General features: G+C 38.3%; 1 protein-coding gene across 2 annotated transcripts; it reads left to right on the top strand.

Annotated features, from left to right (window-relative positions):
• Positions 1-2,315: 2,315 nt before the first annotated feature.
• On the top strand, positions 2,316-18,018 carry LOC130135986 (vacuolar sorting protein 3-like). Of its 2 annotated transcripts, none has more exons than XM_056305911.1 (14): positions 2,316-3,710; positions 5,906-6,181; positions 7,046-7,242; positions 7,396-7,537; positions 8,334-8,606; positions 8,705-8,777; positions 12,422-12,470; positions 12,888-13,176; positions 13,585-13,640; positions 14,267-14,335; positions 14,444-14,555; positions 15,821-15,910; positions 16,902-17,072; positions 17,337-18,018. In XM_056305911.1, the coding sequence occupies exons 1-14, from the start codon at positions 2,574-2,576 to the stop codon at positions 17,427-17,429; spliced, it is 3,027 nt and encodes a 1,008-aa protein (XP_056161886.1). In that variant the 5' UTR covers positions 2,316-2,573; the 3' UTR covers positions 17,430-18,018. The 2 variants fall into 2 exon arrangements, with proteins under 2 accessions (XP_056161886.1, XP_056161887.1); XM_056305912.1 differs by having other exon boundaries at positions 16,902-17,151.
• The last annotated feature ends 8 nt before the right edge of the window (positions 18,019-18,026 follow it).

Genomic DNA, 18,026 nt, shown 5'->3' with positions numbered 1-18,026 from the left:
TAGACATACATTCTTGACACTGCAAAATGATTAATTATTTGATGCATAATCTTATATGAAGAAATCAATCATTAAAAGTAGGATCGGTTGCGCGAATTGCCAATCTCTCGCTACGGTTGATAATTCCATACATAACGAGGCGATAAATGAGCCATTGTCTATACAACTTGTACGAAGCGTATAGATTTATGGAGCGAAAAATTGTGAATAGACTTTCAGTTCAAAAGTATAGAGATTGAAAGTGAGATTCAAATTGTTAATAGACATTCGGTTTAAAAGTATAGAGATTAAAATACGTGAGATATTTTAATATCTGCTTTTACATTTGTGCATAAAGCCCAAAATACCCCTTAACACATGTTCCATGTTTGAGGTAATCAGTATGCGTGTTTAGTATGTTTGAGGCAAGATGAGTAATTTCGCTTCATGTTATGTCTTGAGCATATTACTGATTAAAGGTTTTTTTTTTTATGTTTAACTTTTGTATCCCTATAATATATTTCTATTTTTGGACCTAAGCAAGTCCTTAAAAGGTTTCATCTCAATTCTCGTCCGGATCTCGGGATCACCAAGATGTAAAACTTTTAGAGGGTATTCCTTCTCCTTGAAGAAAACAAAAATATAAGGAGGATTGGAAGAACAGGACGTGCGAACATCGGCATGTTAATTAGAATTTGATCTCCAGAGCTCCTTTTTCAAGTATTGGATAAGAGCATACATTTAGTGTGACGGCTACACCACGCAATAATAACACGCAAAACATTACATCAATCAGAAGTCATTGGTTCCAAAATGAAGGCACCGTGCTATCGAGCGAGGCGGCGTAATTGATCTGTCACAACATATTAATTGTCCAATTCGCAGCACAGAATTTTTTTTTGACAAGAAAACATGTTTTATTCCTCTTTTCTGGAAAAAAAAGAAGGCTCGCGCTATTTTAACTCCCTTATTGGCTCCCGACACCCCCTTTGTATTGAATCGATTATATTATTCCTTGCAAGTCTCACTTTTGATTTAAAATAATTTCTTACCTTTTTTCCTCCTTTTTTTTTCAATTTTTACTGAAAGAAAAAACTTATCCACGTCTCTTCCGAACAACTTTTTTGCAAAGTAGTAGCCATTTCCCGATCCCTTCTGAACTTATTCTCCATTATAATAATCTAAGTGACCGCTAATTTTATAATGGAGTAAGGAAATGATAGTTTTATATGCAAATTGTTACTTTATTTCAATAGATCATCCTCATGATTGTTAATTTTTTGACTTCGATTTTTTTGTACAAATTTACGAGAATTTACTTAAAAATTGAATATTGTGGCAGATGTATGCATTATATACAATTTTCTCAAAGATTATTCTCTTATTTGTGCTTAAGTTATTTTTTGAATGACAGTTTTTTAGTAAAAAAAAGAAATATACAACACATCAACAAAATAATTAGTTTTTTTATCTGAAAAAAAAGTAGTTAGCTATCTACCAAATAAACTACTTTTTTGGAAAAGATATACACCAATTATAGAAGAAAACCTAAAAAAAAAAGGAAAAAAAAGAAGGCAAACATTAGTCTTATATCAAGAGTGGCCCCACAATTTAACCTTAATAAATGTTGTTCGAGAGGAGCACAGTAGTTTGTCCATAGTAGAATTGAAACAAAAGAAAAAAAAATAAAAGAGTTAAGAAATAATCTTAAATTAAGAGTGAAACTTGCAAGAGAGACCAATTGAGTTCTCTCCCCTTATTAATAATGTGGTAGCAAAGCTATATTGAGATTTGCCAAATTGATACAAGAACGTTTTCCTAAGGAATCGGGACTTTCCTATGTCCCCATTGTCATCCTAGAAGCTTGTCGAGAGGTGTATTTTGTCTAAGCACGCTTTGCTCCGATGATTTACTCTTTGCCCTCATAGGATCGGGGTAGACCACATGTGTTTCTTCGACTTTAACTCACTTACTGAAAGGATCTTGCTCTCATCTGTCACGGCCCCACACTTCCTTAGCTGCGTACAGCCTGTGTGATAGCACGACGGATAGCTTTATCATATCGGATCGTACCACTTCCAGTGTAAGTTCGAGTGTCTGGTCTATCGAGCAAAATACGCAGAATACTTTAGACACGATAACTGATTTTTGCCTGCTATGACCTCATCAGAAGAGCCGATTGGTTCGATCAAAATAAAAATTCAACCAAAATAAAAATTCAACGTAAAAGAGGTGTCGGGAACCGATAAGGGAGTGGAAATAGCGCGAGCCAAACATAAATAACATTTTGTACAACTGCAAAATCGGCATCATAAATACGTTTGTACATTTCCGCGCGGCCGGAAACAGATAGAGAATAATCGGCGGCCGGCTTTGCTGCGAAATGCAAGAGAGGAGTCCGGAGCGAAGTCATTCCACAGAACCGGTAGTCGTCTCTTGTGCAGTGCGCTCCTCTCTGAATCGAAATCTCCGGCGAGCCGTCTCGCCGGCGTTTCCTCCGACCGGTCAAGCTCCGTCGATGGCGGCTTCCGCTTCAGCTTCTTCCTCCGAGCTTTGACCTTCCCCTCTCTCTCTCTCTCTCGCTCTCTCCATCCATGGCGGTGGCCGCCAAGTCCCGGACCGTCGTCGAGCCCTCCTCAGCCCAGTTCGATCTCTCCGGTCACTCCCGCTCGCCGGTCCGATCCGTCGCCCTCTCCACCCTCTCCGACGCCCAAACCCTAGTCTACCTCGGGACCCAGTCCGGCGCCCTCCTGCTGCTCCAGGTCGTCGCCGCCTCCTCCTCCTCTCCCACCGACGCTCCTCCTCCCCCCTCCTCCGCCCTCGGCGGCGGCGGCGGCGGCGGGAGCGTGTCCTTCCTGCGGAGCGCCGCGGTGGCTCGGGAGTCTCCGGTGGACTCGGTGCACGTCCTCGCGGAGATCGGGAAGGTGCTGGTGCTTTCGGACGGGTGCCTGTTTCTGATCGATTCTCTCCTGGCGCAGCCCGCGAAGAAAGTCCCGCCTTTCAGAGGGATTTCGGCCGTCGCGAGGAGGTTCCGGGCGGGCGGTGCGACCGGGGGCTCTGATTTGTCCGATTACTCCGTGAATGCTTCGGATAATCCTAGCGCCGGCTCCCGGTTTTTGCAGAAATTAGGGAGTGGCATTCGCGCGAACGGGGTGAAAGTCAAAGAAGCGGAGCAATCGAGACAGCAACCCGAAGGTAGCTACATTTTTGCGATTGTGATCGGTAAAAGATTAGTCATAGCCGACTTCAGTGCTATTAGCGAGTCTTTGGTTGTTTTGAGAGAGATGCAATGTATCGAGGGTGTTAAGGCGATGGTGTGGCTGGATGATTCGATAATGGTTGGCACGCATAGTGGATACATTCTATTCTCGTGCATCACGGGGCAGAGTGGTGTAATATTTTCATTGCCAGACGTGGCTAGCTTGCCGCGGCTTAAGTTGCTGCGGAGGGAGTGGAAGGTTCTGTTACTGGTGGATAATGTCGGAGTGATTGTCGATTCGTACGGCCAGCCTGCTGGTGGGAGCCTGGTATTCCGGCGTGGTCTTGAGTCAGTAGCGGAAGTACCTTCCTACGTCATGGTCGTGAAAGATGGGAAGATGGACGTGTATCATAAAAAATCTGGGAGTTGTATTCAGACTCTTCTCTTCGCTGGGGAGGGTGTTGGGCCCTGTTTTGTTGCTGACGAGGAGAATGCGAATGGCAATCTGGTTGTAGTTGCATCACCCTCTAAGGTACGAATAATTCTGATCTAATTATGCTGGACATGATTTTGGATTATAGGAATGTATTCTCGACAGGTAGATTAGGTAAATGTATATCCACTTTTGAGTCATGGCTAAATAAATTGGTTAATCAATGCCGGTAGGGCTGCTATGAGCGAATGGTCTGTCTCATCTATGGAGATTGTAGCCTTAACTAAGTTTCTTTGATTGCTAGAGAGGAGAGGCATGTGATTGATCTTATAGAAGAAACCAGTTAGATTGCAGTATCATATACTTGTTATTAAGATCTTATACTTCCCATTGTTATGGACATTAGATGTAAATGGTTATTTGTGCTGTCCGATTTCTGTGCATTAATTAAATTCTGCCACAAGTTAATGTCTTTACTTTTTTTTCCTTGGATAAAAAGAGCACCATCAAATTGGTAATTAAGCATCGTTTTAAACCGGACGGAATTACGCCCTGATAGCCGAATATATGAAAGAATGTTTAAGCATCATTAATGTTTTTTCTTTTAAGAGTGGATGAGTAGTCGTATGCATTTCTGATTTTAGGCACACTAGGCGTTCTAAGGGAAAGAATCTTTTGAAGGAATAAGATATGGATTAAGTATCTGATACTGACAGAGAAGGAAGAAAACCATTTCTTCATATGTTTTCGCTTATACCAAATATGGAGTAGAACACCTATTTTTTTTGGTAGATCTTATTTCTTGAATGTATAGTGTCTCTACGAGTGTTTGTAAACCTGGACGGGGCCGACTTTTTTAACCGGTTAGACAAGGAACCAGACCATGATCCCGTCAGGTTTTACTCAATCACCCTGACTAGTCAAGAACCGTTCAAACTGGTGTTGACCCGGTTCAACCGATCAATCTTTTGAACTGGTCAACAGTTTTAGCAGATCTTTGACCATATCGTTGACCTTGTGAAAAGATTTGAAGATGGGGCAAGGGGGATTGATCCTCCAGCTTCATGAAAGTGAAAAAGGAATCTTAATTATCTAAGCTGGTAACTCATATTGGTCTAAATGGGTATACTTGGATGTATTGTATGAACTGTAGTTAATTGTCCAACTTGTAGACCTGGTGATTCATCTGGTTGAACCTACCGACTCGAGAACCAGAGATCAGGCCTGTCCGTTGACTGGTCTGGGATTAGAAACATTGGTCTCCATACATTCTACAGTCCTATTGAAAAAGATGATGTTATTATTGACGTGTTAATTTGGCTTAGCCTTAGCATGTGTCCTTCTCGATAACATGGAAAAATAGGATTAGCTTAGCATCCCTAATTTGTTTAAAAATCTCCAAAGTAAATTTTCCATACGGAAACATACTTAGTAATCTCATGTGGACATCTGCTCCTTTGGCAAAGATGTTGCATAATGGTTGTCTCATAGGAAGAGAGTGGATACTGGAGAAAGAACTAGTATATCCTCCTTTCCTCTTGTAATATCTTTGTATGAGCTTGTCATCTACTCTCTTTTGAGGAGTTATCATGTTTAAACTTTGGTTCTTGGTAGCAAAATTTGTGTTGTAGACTACATTTTCTAATGGGATGACTACAGAAAAAGTTGAGTATAAACTTTAGCAATTTAGGTCCACATGTCTGGACAAAACTATTTACAGGCTAAATGTTTTTAGCTGAAAGTTTTTTCAAGGGAAACAATTTTCTCAGTAATATTGTCCAGTATTTATTATGTGCACCAAAAGAGAATTTCTTTCACAAATTTTGGATGGGTGGTCAGTTTGTTAGTAGAGTCTAGGGGTACCAGTGGGCTGGTTCACTACAGGCTGGGGGATATCTGAACCAAACCGGATGAATCATATTGGAAAAAAAGTGGCTCAATGAGGCCCAAACTTGGTATTTAATTGAGATAAACGTTATGGGGAAATGCATGATAGGTAGAGGTTCTCATGTAAAAGCGACTGCCTGATGCTCAAATAGCAAACTGCTTCGCAAAATAGTCTTATAGATACTGGAAGTCAGGATTAGGCCAAACTACACTTCAGCAGGCATGGTTGGGCCAAGTGCTGTGCCATGGCCCATTGGGAGGTGTTTGGATGTACTTTTAGCTACGTAGTGGTTATTGTTCTTCTACAAAATGAATTTGCTTCATTTTGTCATTATTACCTAATTAATTGCATAATCTGATGGGAAAGTAACTGATTAAATTTCTCCTTGGTGTCGATCATTTCTTAGGTGTTTTGTTATCGGAAGGTCCCTTCGGAAGAACAAATCAAAGACCTTTTAAGAAAGAAGAGCTTCAATGAAGCGATATCCCTGGTGGAAGAGCTTGAGTCTGAAGGTGAAATGTCCAAGGATATGCTCTCCTTTGTTCATGCTCAAGTGGGTTTTCTGTTGCTTTTTGACTTGCATTTTGAGCAGGCGGTGAATCACTTTTTGCAGTCAGAGATAATGCAGCCTTCTGAAGTCTTTCCTTTCATAATGCGAGATCCCAATCGCTGGTCACTGCTGGTAGCGGTCATATACTCTTATTACCATCTTGTTGTCTCCATAGTAGTCTGTTATCATTTTTGTTAAAAAAGTGTGTCGTAACATCATGGCGAGAATCCTAGAAAAATGTGTAACATTGCATTCTGTAGCGAAATTGGAAATTGGTTGCTTAGGGCAAATCGAAAGTTCTGCAGAAGCAGACTTCTCGTGGCAAACGTTTGAAGTCTTATGCTGCTCTTTGTTCTGCATTATCTAATGCTGAATTATCAGTACAAATGGAGGTGACTTTTGTCCTTTGTGTGCCCTTGTGCTTGTGCCCGCATGCGTGTTTAACACCATTTTAACAACCTTTTGTCGTCTCTAGTGCAAAGATTGAATTTGTGGAATTTTTTTTATTTCAAAAGAGTCAAAATGAGAGCTGAGAAGACGTAGGTAAACGTTCTAGCTTAGCACTTTGTCTGTAAGGGTATTAGAATCAGAGGCAGCACAATGGCATAGAGATGCTAGGATTAGTGTCTCCTTTCTTTTTAAAATCCTGTATATAATAGAGGGAAAAAGGAAGTGCTAGGAATAATTAGAATAGACAAAAAAATTTTGGAGTAACATTGCCAATTTTCTATTTTCACTGGTTCTCATTTTACTATTCCAGTTGTATATTCATGTTAATCCGATTTAAGAGCTTGGAGTTGTTTCTTGCAAGTACTGGATGAAGTCATGTACATTGTTTTATTATGAACCTGAACAGAAAGCTACATGGATATATACTTGTGCTGAGTAGTGATGTTATCAAGTTTTTTTAAGTTTGGTTCTCTCTCATGTATTAATCTTATAAGCTTCTTGAGTTTCCAAGAGTCTTTGGTGATATAGAGCAGACTAATTTTTTAGGTACCAAGAAACCGATATTGGGGTTTGCATCCTCCTCCTGCACCTCTTGAAGATGTTGTTGACAATGGATTAGCAGTTATTCAAAGAGCTATATTTCTTAGAAAGGCTGGTGTTGAAACTTCGGTGGATCATAATTTCCTTCTGAGTCCTCCCAATAGAGCTGATCTACTGGAGGCAGCGATCAAGAGTATGATAAGGTGTGTCTGATTCTTGCTCCGTCTATTTGTTATTCTCTGGATCTATTTTGTTGTTTCCTGTATATGTTCCTACTTCCTTTCCTTTTAAGCTGCTGATTTTAATGTTAGAATGTCATTTAATTGCATCTTGAGTATAATTTAAATATAATGCAGGTATCTTGAGGTTTCTCGGAAGAAGGATTTGACCTCATCAGTGAAGGAGGGAGTGGACACACTTCTGATGTACCTTTATAGAGCCTTGAACTCTGTTGACAAAATGGAGGAGCTTGCTTCCTCTGAAAATAGTTGCGTTGTGGTACGTTTCTTGATTAGCTTGGTTGGGAAATGGAAACATAAGATATTTGAAAGATCCTTTGAACTGAAGGTTTTGCACATGATGAGAGAACACTTGTGAAAGTTCAAGTTGCAAACTGTTCTTAAGTTAAATTAAGCTTCGCCTCCATCACTATTTTTGGCTTTTGCAATCTGTCCCATCAGATTTGGTGATTATCTATGGAGTCAGCAAACTTACATCTCTCATTGAGTTTGACGAAAAACTTAGAAACTTCCATCGAGATATTATGGAGAGTCTGAATTGAGTTTCATCAAGATTATTTATGGTAGTGAAAATTACTGTAGTATCTTTGATTCTATTGATATTTGTTAAACATCAAGAATGGAAGAGCCATCTAATACCTGTTTTTCATTTCTTGAATGGCCTATTAGGTATCTGCTGAATTATTATACCAAAAAATGGGGACGGTTTTTATTCTCTTTTGGATTTATCAGAGAAATCTCTTGATATGTGCCTGCATTTAGATGAAGCTACTCCTGGAATCGAACTAAAAATGTATTTCTTTAAAAAATAATAACTGTATCATAAGTTGAAATCCACAATAGTCTTATTGATTTGGAAAATATCCTTTTTAAGTCCTCTGGACCTGGAATCATTTTATAAGCCCCACAATGTCACTCCGTCTGGTTGTTAAAATATGATGTGGTATTCTCACATTGTAAAACAGTGCTCCATGTTTAATGTGTTGCAAATTGGAGTTGCTGTTTTCAGGAGCGTGCCTGAAAGATTGACTGTATGATGTATGTGTGTGGTGCAGGAGGAATTGGAGAATCTGTTGGATGACTCCGGGCATCTTCGGACGCTTGCGTTCCTGTATGCCAGTAAAGGCATGAGCTCAAAGGCTCTAGCTATATGGCGTGTCTTGGCTAGAAATTATACATCTAGCATCCGGAGGGAGTCTGCATCTGCTAATGAACTTCAGAATAGGAGTTCAGATACTCTAAATGCTCGGGAGACTGCTGCAAGTGAGGCATCAAATATTCTTGAGGAATCTTCTGATCAAAATTTAGTTCTGCAACATTTTGGATGGGTATGTGGTAATTTTTGAAATTTTAAAGAAACTTTTAACTATTTTTCTACTGTTTATTTTGCAATTGAACCACTAAAGGAGTTTTATCCTGGCATTAGATTGCAGATATCAACCAGGTTCTTGCTGTTAAAGTTTTGACATCCGAGAAAAGAGAAAAACAACTAGCACCAAGTAAGTATTACACCTGCAAACCTTTTTTAGCCTTCAGCAACTAATGTTGGTGTGTTTAATTTTGTACACTGGTGCTTATTGGTCCCTTTGTGCTTTACTTTTTCTCTTTCACCGGCCTTCTACCGGTGCCTTTTAAGTTTTTTCCTCCTTTTTTTCAATAAGTTTTTCTCTCTTTTATTTGTTTATTGCATATCATTGACGCCAGCACCATTGCCATCATCATCATAGGTGTAGCCATCATTGTAATGTTTATCTTCATCATCTTCTTCGACATGGATAGGTTGGAATATTACTTACCTTTACACGTCTCTAGAATTTATTGTGTCAAAAGGGTTGAAGTCCGTGTTGGAGAGACATTATAAAGGGAACAAACTTATTAAAGTCCTAAAGTAGCAATACTTCCTTGTTTTGGGTGGGCGTGATATTCTTAGATTCTAGAACTCACTACTCAACAATCACAATGTGGTCCGCCATAATCATTTTCTTCCCACGATGATTCTTGGTCATCACTTCTTAAGATTGTCGTCAAGTTTCCCTTCACAGATAAAACTGAGAGGTGACTTTAGCAGGAGCTTCCTATCATCTTTTCTAGGGTACTCCCACAGTGTGAACTCATATTCCACTTCTTGGCTGTCTGATCCTCTTTGTTTAGCTCCGAGTCAAAAAGTGGACTCTTTCCATGTTCCATTCCACTATCTCTTTCTATTATAGAAATCTTAGTACAAGTTACCACAAGCCTTATGTGGTACGGTTGTTTTCAGTTTGAGAAAAGACTAAAAGATGATTGCTTTTGGTGCTTTTACACTGCATATCCGGTGATATTTGGTTGTTAAACATGGATTACCAGGTGCTTCAGCAGAGAAATATCATACTTTTATTCAAACAAGGAGGTTTTACTATTTGACCTGCACTTTTCTGGTCACCTCTGTTGTATTCTTTTGGTGCAGCAGCTTCTATGCTTGTCTCCCAAGAATAAGGTTCTTTGCAATAGCTTGACTGCTCAAGTAGTTGCTTCTAGTGGGACTATGTGCATTATCTGAACTAGTTCAGTGAAGTTTGTACTTCTAACCCACTCTGCCGCATAGCCTCCTTGGGTGTTTTCTTAGGCAATCACTTTCAGCACAAAAGAGATTTATGATTAAGACGACATTTAAATTCTAATCTGCTCTGCCTCATGTCCTCCTTTGATGTTTTCTCTGGCTATTAGTCAGCAAAACAGAGATCTTATGATTAAGGCGACATTGAAATTCTAGAATTATTTGATTCGGATTCTTATTGGGCTGTTCACAGATCTAAAAGAGAAACAAAATGAACTGGAACATCTGAGGCTTTGAGCTGGAGCACTTAATCAATATGACTTGATACATATGTATAAATGTTATGCTGGCAGTTTGTCACCTAGCTTAATAGACTTGAAATGGGATTTGACACTTATTTGACGGTTGTCTCCAAGGGCTGCAACCAGTCTCAAAGTGAGTTATCTATGGCTGATATGCATGCAGTTAGTCTTTCCTAATTTATATTCCTGGATACATCTTCAAGGATGCAAATAGGCATGATTATACCATACTTGGTCTGGTCAGAGTTTTCTGTAGAATCTACGTACTCTAAGGCTCCGTTTGTTTGGCGGAAAATGTGACATTTTTGGAAAATGTTTTCCGAGAAGTCATTTTCCTAGAAAATGGCATAATTTTCCAGTGTTCGGTGACCGCCGCCGCCGGTCACTGGCCGCCCGGCGGTAGCCGGCAACCGGAGGCGGCGGCCGGCAATCAGCAGCAGTGGCCCTGACGGCCGGCAGGGAAAGGAAGCCGGCGGAAAATGTTTTCCGCTTTTCAAAAGAGGAAAACATTTTCCTTACTTTTCTTCATGTTTTCACTCATCGAGGGAAAATGTTTTCCGGGGTTAGTTTATTTTTTGCCCCCGAACACCGGAAAACCCAGAAAATGTTTTCCTGGAAAATATTTTCCGAGAAACGAACGGAGCCTAAGTTATGTGAACTCTTGTTTCTGTCTGGCTGTAATTCACTCTCATCTGTTTATAGTGGAACCTTAAGTGTAAAGCAGCATTCCGATCAACTGTGTTTTGTAGATTGAATTCTATTTCTTATTTCTTACACTCAGTGTGGATGGAGTGATTAGGGGGGACTATAGAGGAAGATAAAAGACTAGAAAAAGTATTTCTTGTCTGGTAGGAGGGATTGAGATCAAGGGATTTGGAGGGATTATAGTCTAAAATTTCCTTGCTTTCTTTAATCTTATCAAACCAATCCAGATTTGGAGGGATTGTGGGAGATGCACAATTTTTTTTCTCTCTTCCATATATGTCCTCTATTGTATCAAAAAAATAAAATAACCTGTCATTTGAACATTGCTCCCCTTTAATGAGTAAAACACACTTTTTATTGTGGATTTTCATTTTTTATTTCATGTATTTCTTTTTTTAACTTGCCATGTTGTAATCCTATATCATTTGTTGTGGACGATGCATCTCCAACAACTTTGTCCAAAGTGTTTAAGCATTTTCAGATAAGTCACAAGACACTCCTCATTTCTATTTTTTTTTAAAGTAGTTTTCTTCTGTAACTTTTTTAGGTCGTAAGTGTGACATGCTTTTTTGAACTTGTTTTCATTATGTGCTTTGTTTTTTTTTTTTTTTTTTTGGATCACTTGAAAGCAATGTGTACTTTAATCGTTGAAAGTGCATGATTTCTGTTGGTTCACTACTTTAACATTTCTATCATTAACTCACACCTTGTCGCAAACAAATTAGAACCTATTTATGATGCAATTGTTAGATAAAAATGTATGGACCTTTGTATTTACTACCATGGAGAATTCTTGCTGGAATTTTCTTAATAGTCAAGGTGAGAAAATTTGAAAATATTGCATATGGTTATGGTCATAGTATTTTAGGTTGTTTAGTTTGTTTTGTGTTATAACTATGAATGTGTGTCCTAATTTGTTGGCTTTTTGGGTTGAGTGAAGTGAACTTTTTATGCTACTATATCTTTTTTGATGAGTCAACTATTACATTATTTAATTTATTAAAGTTAATTTTTATCTATTTTTCCTATGATGAAGAAGGACAAAATAGTCATGAAGATATAGTTATATTCCTTTCCACTCTTCTCTCTTCAACCAAACATTATATGACTAAATTCCCTTCATTTCCTTTCTTTTGTTTCATAAGCATCCCAATTACAATAAAATCAAATCCTCTCCTTTCCTTTCTTTTGTTTCATAAGCATCCCAATTACAATAAAATCAAATCCTCTCCTTTCCTTTCTTTTCTCTCTTGAGCTCATTATCCGAATCCTTTCTATTCCTTCCCAATCACTCCATCCAAACCGAGTGTTAATTTGGCCAAACCTCTGTGCTTGTAATTTAAGATTCTGTGGCTAGAGGTAGCTCTGTTTTTCCGCATGGACAGTTTGAGTAAGATATAGATTGGCCAATTATTTGTTATACCATGTAGCTTTACTTCTGTAGTCCTTATTATAAGCTGAAGATGTAAAAGATAGCAGGATATGTTCTTCTCGGTATGGATGTTGTTATGCCCATTATATAATATTATTAACTGAAACTCCAAAATTGGTATGCATAGAGCACTCTTTGATTGTATTGATCATGGTATATTTTTTGTAGGTGAAGTGCTTGCTGCAATTGATCTTAAGAAAGTTGAAATTCGCCAAAGGTATGACAGAATTATTCCGATAAATTATTCATACAAAATTGCAGTGGCAAACAGCCTTGTCCTTTAAGGATTTTTTAGATTTGGGAGTATTGGGGCAAACTTCTTACTACAGTCATTCCAAAAGAAAGAAATAAATAAGAAGCAGTTGAAAATTTCAATGTCGGGACGAGAAAGCAGTGAAAATGTCAATGAACTGACCTCCGAGTTCTTTTTGACATGCTTTGTGTTCTGTCTTGTGGGTTATGACATTTTTAACTCTAGATTTATCCAGTATAGGAATAATCTTCTCTTATACTTCCAATAGCGTATTTGACTTACTTTTTGTGTCTTGTTTAGTTGATTTTTGGCATCTGTTGTTTTCATAGAAACCTTTTAACTGTGTATTAGGCTGTAGTTTAATGAGGATTGCTTTCTCAGGTACCTTCAATGGTTGATTGAAGATCAAGACTCTGATGACACTCACTTCCATACGATGTATGCTATTTCACTTGCCAAATCAGCACTCGAGTCTTATGAAAGGGAAAGTATGTACGGTGAACATGATGTGGGAAACATAGGAGGAAAGAGCACCTATGATTCAGGATCAAATTCAATTTTTGAAAGCCCTGTCCGGGAAAGATTACAAATATTCTTGGAATCCTCTGACCTCTATGATCCATTGCAAGTATTGGAATTGATTGAGAATTCGGAGTTATGGTTGGAAAAGGTTTTGCTGCCCTCTCTCTTTTCTTGTTTTTTAGCTATTAATTTGTATGGCTTGACTGCTTATAGGGCATGGCCATGATGGTGGGACATGCATTCGGCAACTAAAATGAAGGCTTCATATTTCCTCCAATTCATTTAAAGTTCTGTTTACCTTTTACTTTTTGAGTTCGTAGACATGTCTCTTTCTGGTGATTTGAAGCATCATTCGCTTTCTTGTGTGATCTTTCCTCAATTTGAGGCTATGCCACTGTTTATCGTGTTCTGCATTAGGGATATAACAACAGTTACAACCTTTCTTTCTCTTTTTTTATTTTTATATGGATGCATGAGTATTCTAGCTTTTTAAGACGAAAGATGGGTATTTTTACTTGTTGCTTCTGGCTTTTGATACTATTGTGCTGTTTGGCAGGCTATTCTTTACAGGAAATTAGGACAAGAGACATTGGTTCTACAGATATTAGCCCTGTAAGTTCCATAACATTTTCAGTATTTTATGAATATTGTGGTTATCACTTTGTAAATTTTTCTTGGGCCCTTTCTCAATCCCACTATGGCATATTGCCATAGTTTTAATGCCAGTTTTGGTATCTTGGTGGTGCCTTTTGAATGTGGGAGGTGCTATTGCACCAACAACCACTTTGGATCATCACTTTGTACATTAGCATCTTGGTGGTGCCTTTTGAATGTGGGAGGTGCTATTGCACCAACAACCACTTTGGATCATCACTTTGTACATTAGCATATGTGGTTTAGGCTATATTTACTGAATGATTTGTCGAGTCATATAAAGGCGGCGGAACTTTCTTTTAATTATGCTTATCATGAAAAGAGTTAGTTTGAGTTCTTTGTGTTTCGCTCTTGTAATGCCAATGATGGTGTGGTAATTAGACTTCATTTACAATGAAAGAGTTGCATGGTTGATTGATCTATGAAGCTTTAGGATGTCATGAACAACAAAATTAGTAAAACTAATTCTGCTGCATCCTCTGAGTGCGCGCACGTGCGCATGCACATGTGCAGTGTGTTGCTTTTGTGTGCATCCATTTAAGATGATTGTTTACTAAATAGTTGTTGTATGTACGAGGGCTCAGGAAGCTTGAGGACAGTGAAGCTGCTGAACAATATTGTGCAGAGATTGGCAGACCAGATGCCTATATGCAGTAGGTTCTATTCTTTTGCTACTTTTCTTTGGATTCTGAAAGAAGAATGTACAGTTATGATTATGAAAATATACTCTGCGTTCCTCACTTTAATATGATTTAATTCAGCTTACTTGATATGTATCTGGATCCACATGACGGTAAGGAGCCTATGTTTAAGGCAGCTGTTCGGCTTCTCCACAACCATGGTGAATCTCTTGATCCTCTACAAGTACTTGAGGTATTGAGCCCTCCCTTGTTTTCTATATTCTCTCACATTGCTTATTTTACATTGATTTCCTTCAAAATTTATTTGTTGTGGTATTGTTTATGCCATGCTCAGTGTGATGAAACCCTCGATAATGACAGTTTGCTGAAATTTAATAATTAATGTAGGTTCAAAATGCTGATTTGTGTATAAGGATTCTTGGAAAAAGAATCACTGTAAAGCCCTAGTGTAGGAGGTTACATGTAACATTATCATCAAATACACCGGCCTTATCTGTGTTTTCAAACCGGACTGCCAAGTTTCAACTAGTTGAACTGGAAATCAAAGCTGAGTTCCTTCGGGTTAGCCGTCATGGTGAAAACCAGAAATGAATCAGGCACAGTTCAACAGGTAAACTGGTAACCCGATCAACCTGGTTCAAGTGGCTCATAAATTATGAAATTCAAAAATAAACAATTCTTTGTCATGAGTGTGGATCAGCCCAGCAATCTCACAGAAGTGGCTCCACCCCACTCATTTAAATCTCTGTCACTTTCTGATGTCATTTTTTTCCCTCATTTGAACTTCTAAACAAACCTGAAAAGCCAAAAAACCTCAAATGGGCATAGCAGAGAGCTCTGGACGTTATATGTCTTCACTTGCACGCATGTATTAAGTGGGCTAGGGTGAAGTTCTTGTTCTGATCTACCAATAACTTTTTTATAACCCTTGCATTACATGATGAAGTTATCAAATTCTGACCTATCAGTTCAACCAGTTAAACCGGGGTAGGCACGTGAACTGGACTCCTCACTGGTTCTTGCTCTGGACCAGATTTGAAAACACTGGTCCTCATTGATTCTATGTGGAGTTCTTGAGTCAACATATTTTTGGATTAGTAACTTTGGGAAGGTTAAATTAGGAGTAACACTGATGTTTTCCTTATATATGGTTTTATCTTGCTGCATGACATGTTTGAAGTACTTTTAATGTGTATTTTAGGGATATAAAGGCCTGGAGATGTTGCATGGATGTGTGTTGGGTACAGTTCTTGCTACATTGTAACAATAAATAATTGTCATGGACATTGCAGAAATATTTTACACCTAATTGATAATTAAAGTAGGGTAAATTATTTTGGATTTGGTTTTAGATCTGGTCATTTTTGCTAAGATCTAGACACTTCTCCAAGTAGTATATCAAGATACTTCTGTGCATCCTCACTTGGATTGAATACATCTTTTGTTTCTGCTTGGATTAATTGCCTGAACTAAACATTATTATTTTATATGTTGCAGACATTATCTCCAGAAATGCCTCTTCAACTGGCCTCAGATACAATCTTAAGAATGTTGAGGGCCCGGCTGCATCATCATCGTCAAGGACAAGTAAGTTTTAATAATGCCAATTTCCTTCAGTTGGCTGATGTAGGTAATGAAATGTGCTCTGTTAGATTAACCTTGCATGGGATTAAGTTGCTGGTGAACTAATCTATCACATGCTTCAATATAGTTAACAACTGCCTTAATTTATTGCTAAACTCTATTAATTTTCTGTCATATGAAATGGTCCTAAAGTTATTTTCCCCTCTTGGTTTTAAAATAATTTTCTCTTCCGTGTTAATTCCTTTTCATTGGTATAACTATTTTCTGCCCACTACTATGAATACGTCTTGAACATTTCATCCATCATATGCTCCCAATAGACTCACTTTTCACCAAACACTTGGTCCTTGTTGTGATTAAATAGTTTAAAGGTGGTTTCCAGTATAATGCAATACATAGGCCAAGACATAGCAGTTAATTACCGAGTTGTGTGAAAATTGGGTCACAATAGAATATCTGTCAACTTTTTGAGTTTTACTTCGAGCATCAGGCTATGAGTTGGCCTTCCCTACATAAGGAGCTGACAAGAGAAGCTTTGGAGTACATATTGGAAAGTTTTCAATGGCATGATCCTCTGTTATAAGGAATGTCACGAGAACAGTATACTTGGGGCTGGGGTTTTTTTTTTTCAGTTTCAATCCATGTTGATTGAGCATCTATATTTGGCCATAGTTCTATGATTCAAACTGAAAGAGCCTTAATGTTTTACTAACAAAATATCCCATTCTCCATTGGTTTATATTTGTTTGTTTTTTCTTTCTGTTTGTCCTTGTACGTTTCTGATGTTCTAGAACTCTCTTTGTAACATCCTTTATTATCTATTAGAAAACGCACATTTTCCATTGATAGATAAATATGAATGTGGGAAGCATCTTTATAACCCAATTGTTGTTTTTCATTCATTGGTTGTCTCAGAAAATGGAAATCAATTTGATTATTGCTGCCATTTTAGACCTGTTTCACCCTTGTGCTTTTGTTTGATCTTTTATGACAGATTGTACACAACTTATCCCGTGCTGTAGACCTTGATGCAAGGTTAGCGATACTGGAGGAGCGATCACGGAATGTGCAGATCAATGATGAGAGTCTCTGTGATTCATGTCAGGCTCGTCTTGGGACTAAACTCTTTGCGATGTACCCAGATGATACAGTTGTCTGCTACAAGGTCAGTGATATACATTTGTTGCACATCTACCCAATCAAATAAAGAGAGAGATAAACTGCAATCGTTCCAAGATGATGAGGTCTTTTCTAATTCATGAACTTTTCCCACTGATTGTTTTATGTGTGGCAGATACACTCAAATTTCAAAATTATATTAAATTTAATATGATATGTTGTTTACAGAATTGTATTTTGGTTAAGAAAGCAAAAAACCTTTTGACACAATTCTATTATTTTAATTGCTAAAAGTTGGATGTTTCTGCAGTGTTTCCGACGTCAAGGTGAGTCGACTTCTGTCTCAGGACGTGACTTCAAGAGGGATGTCTTGATAAAGCCAGGGTGGCTTGTGACCAAATAACTCTAGATGTGGTATTCGAATTCTTTAAATCATTAAAGGCTCGAGAAGAGGATTATCATTTCCAGTTACTTCAGCGTTCTGGCCTAGAGTTGTATGGAGTCAGCTTGTGGACGAACTGGAAGGTGATCGTCTTTGGCGAGGAACATTGATGACATCTGTGATTTCGCCTTCTGCCATGCTTAAATCGGAAGATTCTGTTACCCATTGGGTATTCACAGGAGGATAATGTAGATGGGTTTTCCACATCGCTCAGGCTGTCTCCATTTCAAGCTGATAACAGCAACAATTTTTGGTCCAACTGAGCCTTGAGTCAGTTTTTCTGGCATTGTACATCTTTCTCAACTAAGTTTCTTGCATTGTCCTTTTAATGTGCTCTTGAAATTGATCCAGTTCAGGAGTTTTCTGTTTATCTGACCCCTTGAGGGGTATTAGGCAATAGATGTTGTACATGATCGATCTATACAAGAAGATGGTGAATAAGCAAAGTGTATAATTACTTCATTCATGGATGTTGAATTACACTGGTTGCAGTTGAACTGCACCTCCTCCGTCTTGCTGTATTGCAAATGGATTAAAGATCTTTTTCCAATTGATCAC

The sequence above is a fragment of the Syzygium oleosum genome, unplaced genomic scaffold (genome assembly GCF_021117445.2).
Source record: "Syzygium oleosum isolate NSW1041296 unplaced genomic scaffold, Sole_v2.1 Sole_v2.40, whole genome shotgun sequence".
Taxonomy (NCBI): Eukaryota; Viridiplantae; Streptophyta; class Magnoliopsida; order Myrtales; family Myrtaceae; genus Syzygium; species Syzygium oleosum.
The sequence above is the reverse complement of the archived record's forward strand: the minus strand, read 5'-3'. Positions and strand labels throughout refer to the sequence as shown.

Excerpts from the sequence above, each read along its gene's own strand:
- LOC130135986 (XM_056305911.1), top strand. The coding sequence starts at position 2,574 with ATGGCGGTGGCCGCCAAGTCCCGGACCGTCGTCGAGCCCTCCTCAGCC. Across the intron at positions 7,243-7,395 it reads GCGATCAAGAGTATGATAAG|GTATCTTGAGGTTTCTCGGA; the intron begins GTGTGTCTGATT and ends AATATAATGCAG. Across the intron at positions 7,538-8,333 it reads CTGAAAATAGTTGCGTTGTG|GAGGAATTGGAGAATCTGTT; the intron begins GTACGTTTCTTG and ends TGTGTGGTGCAG.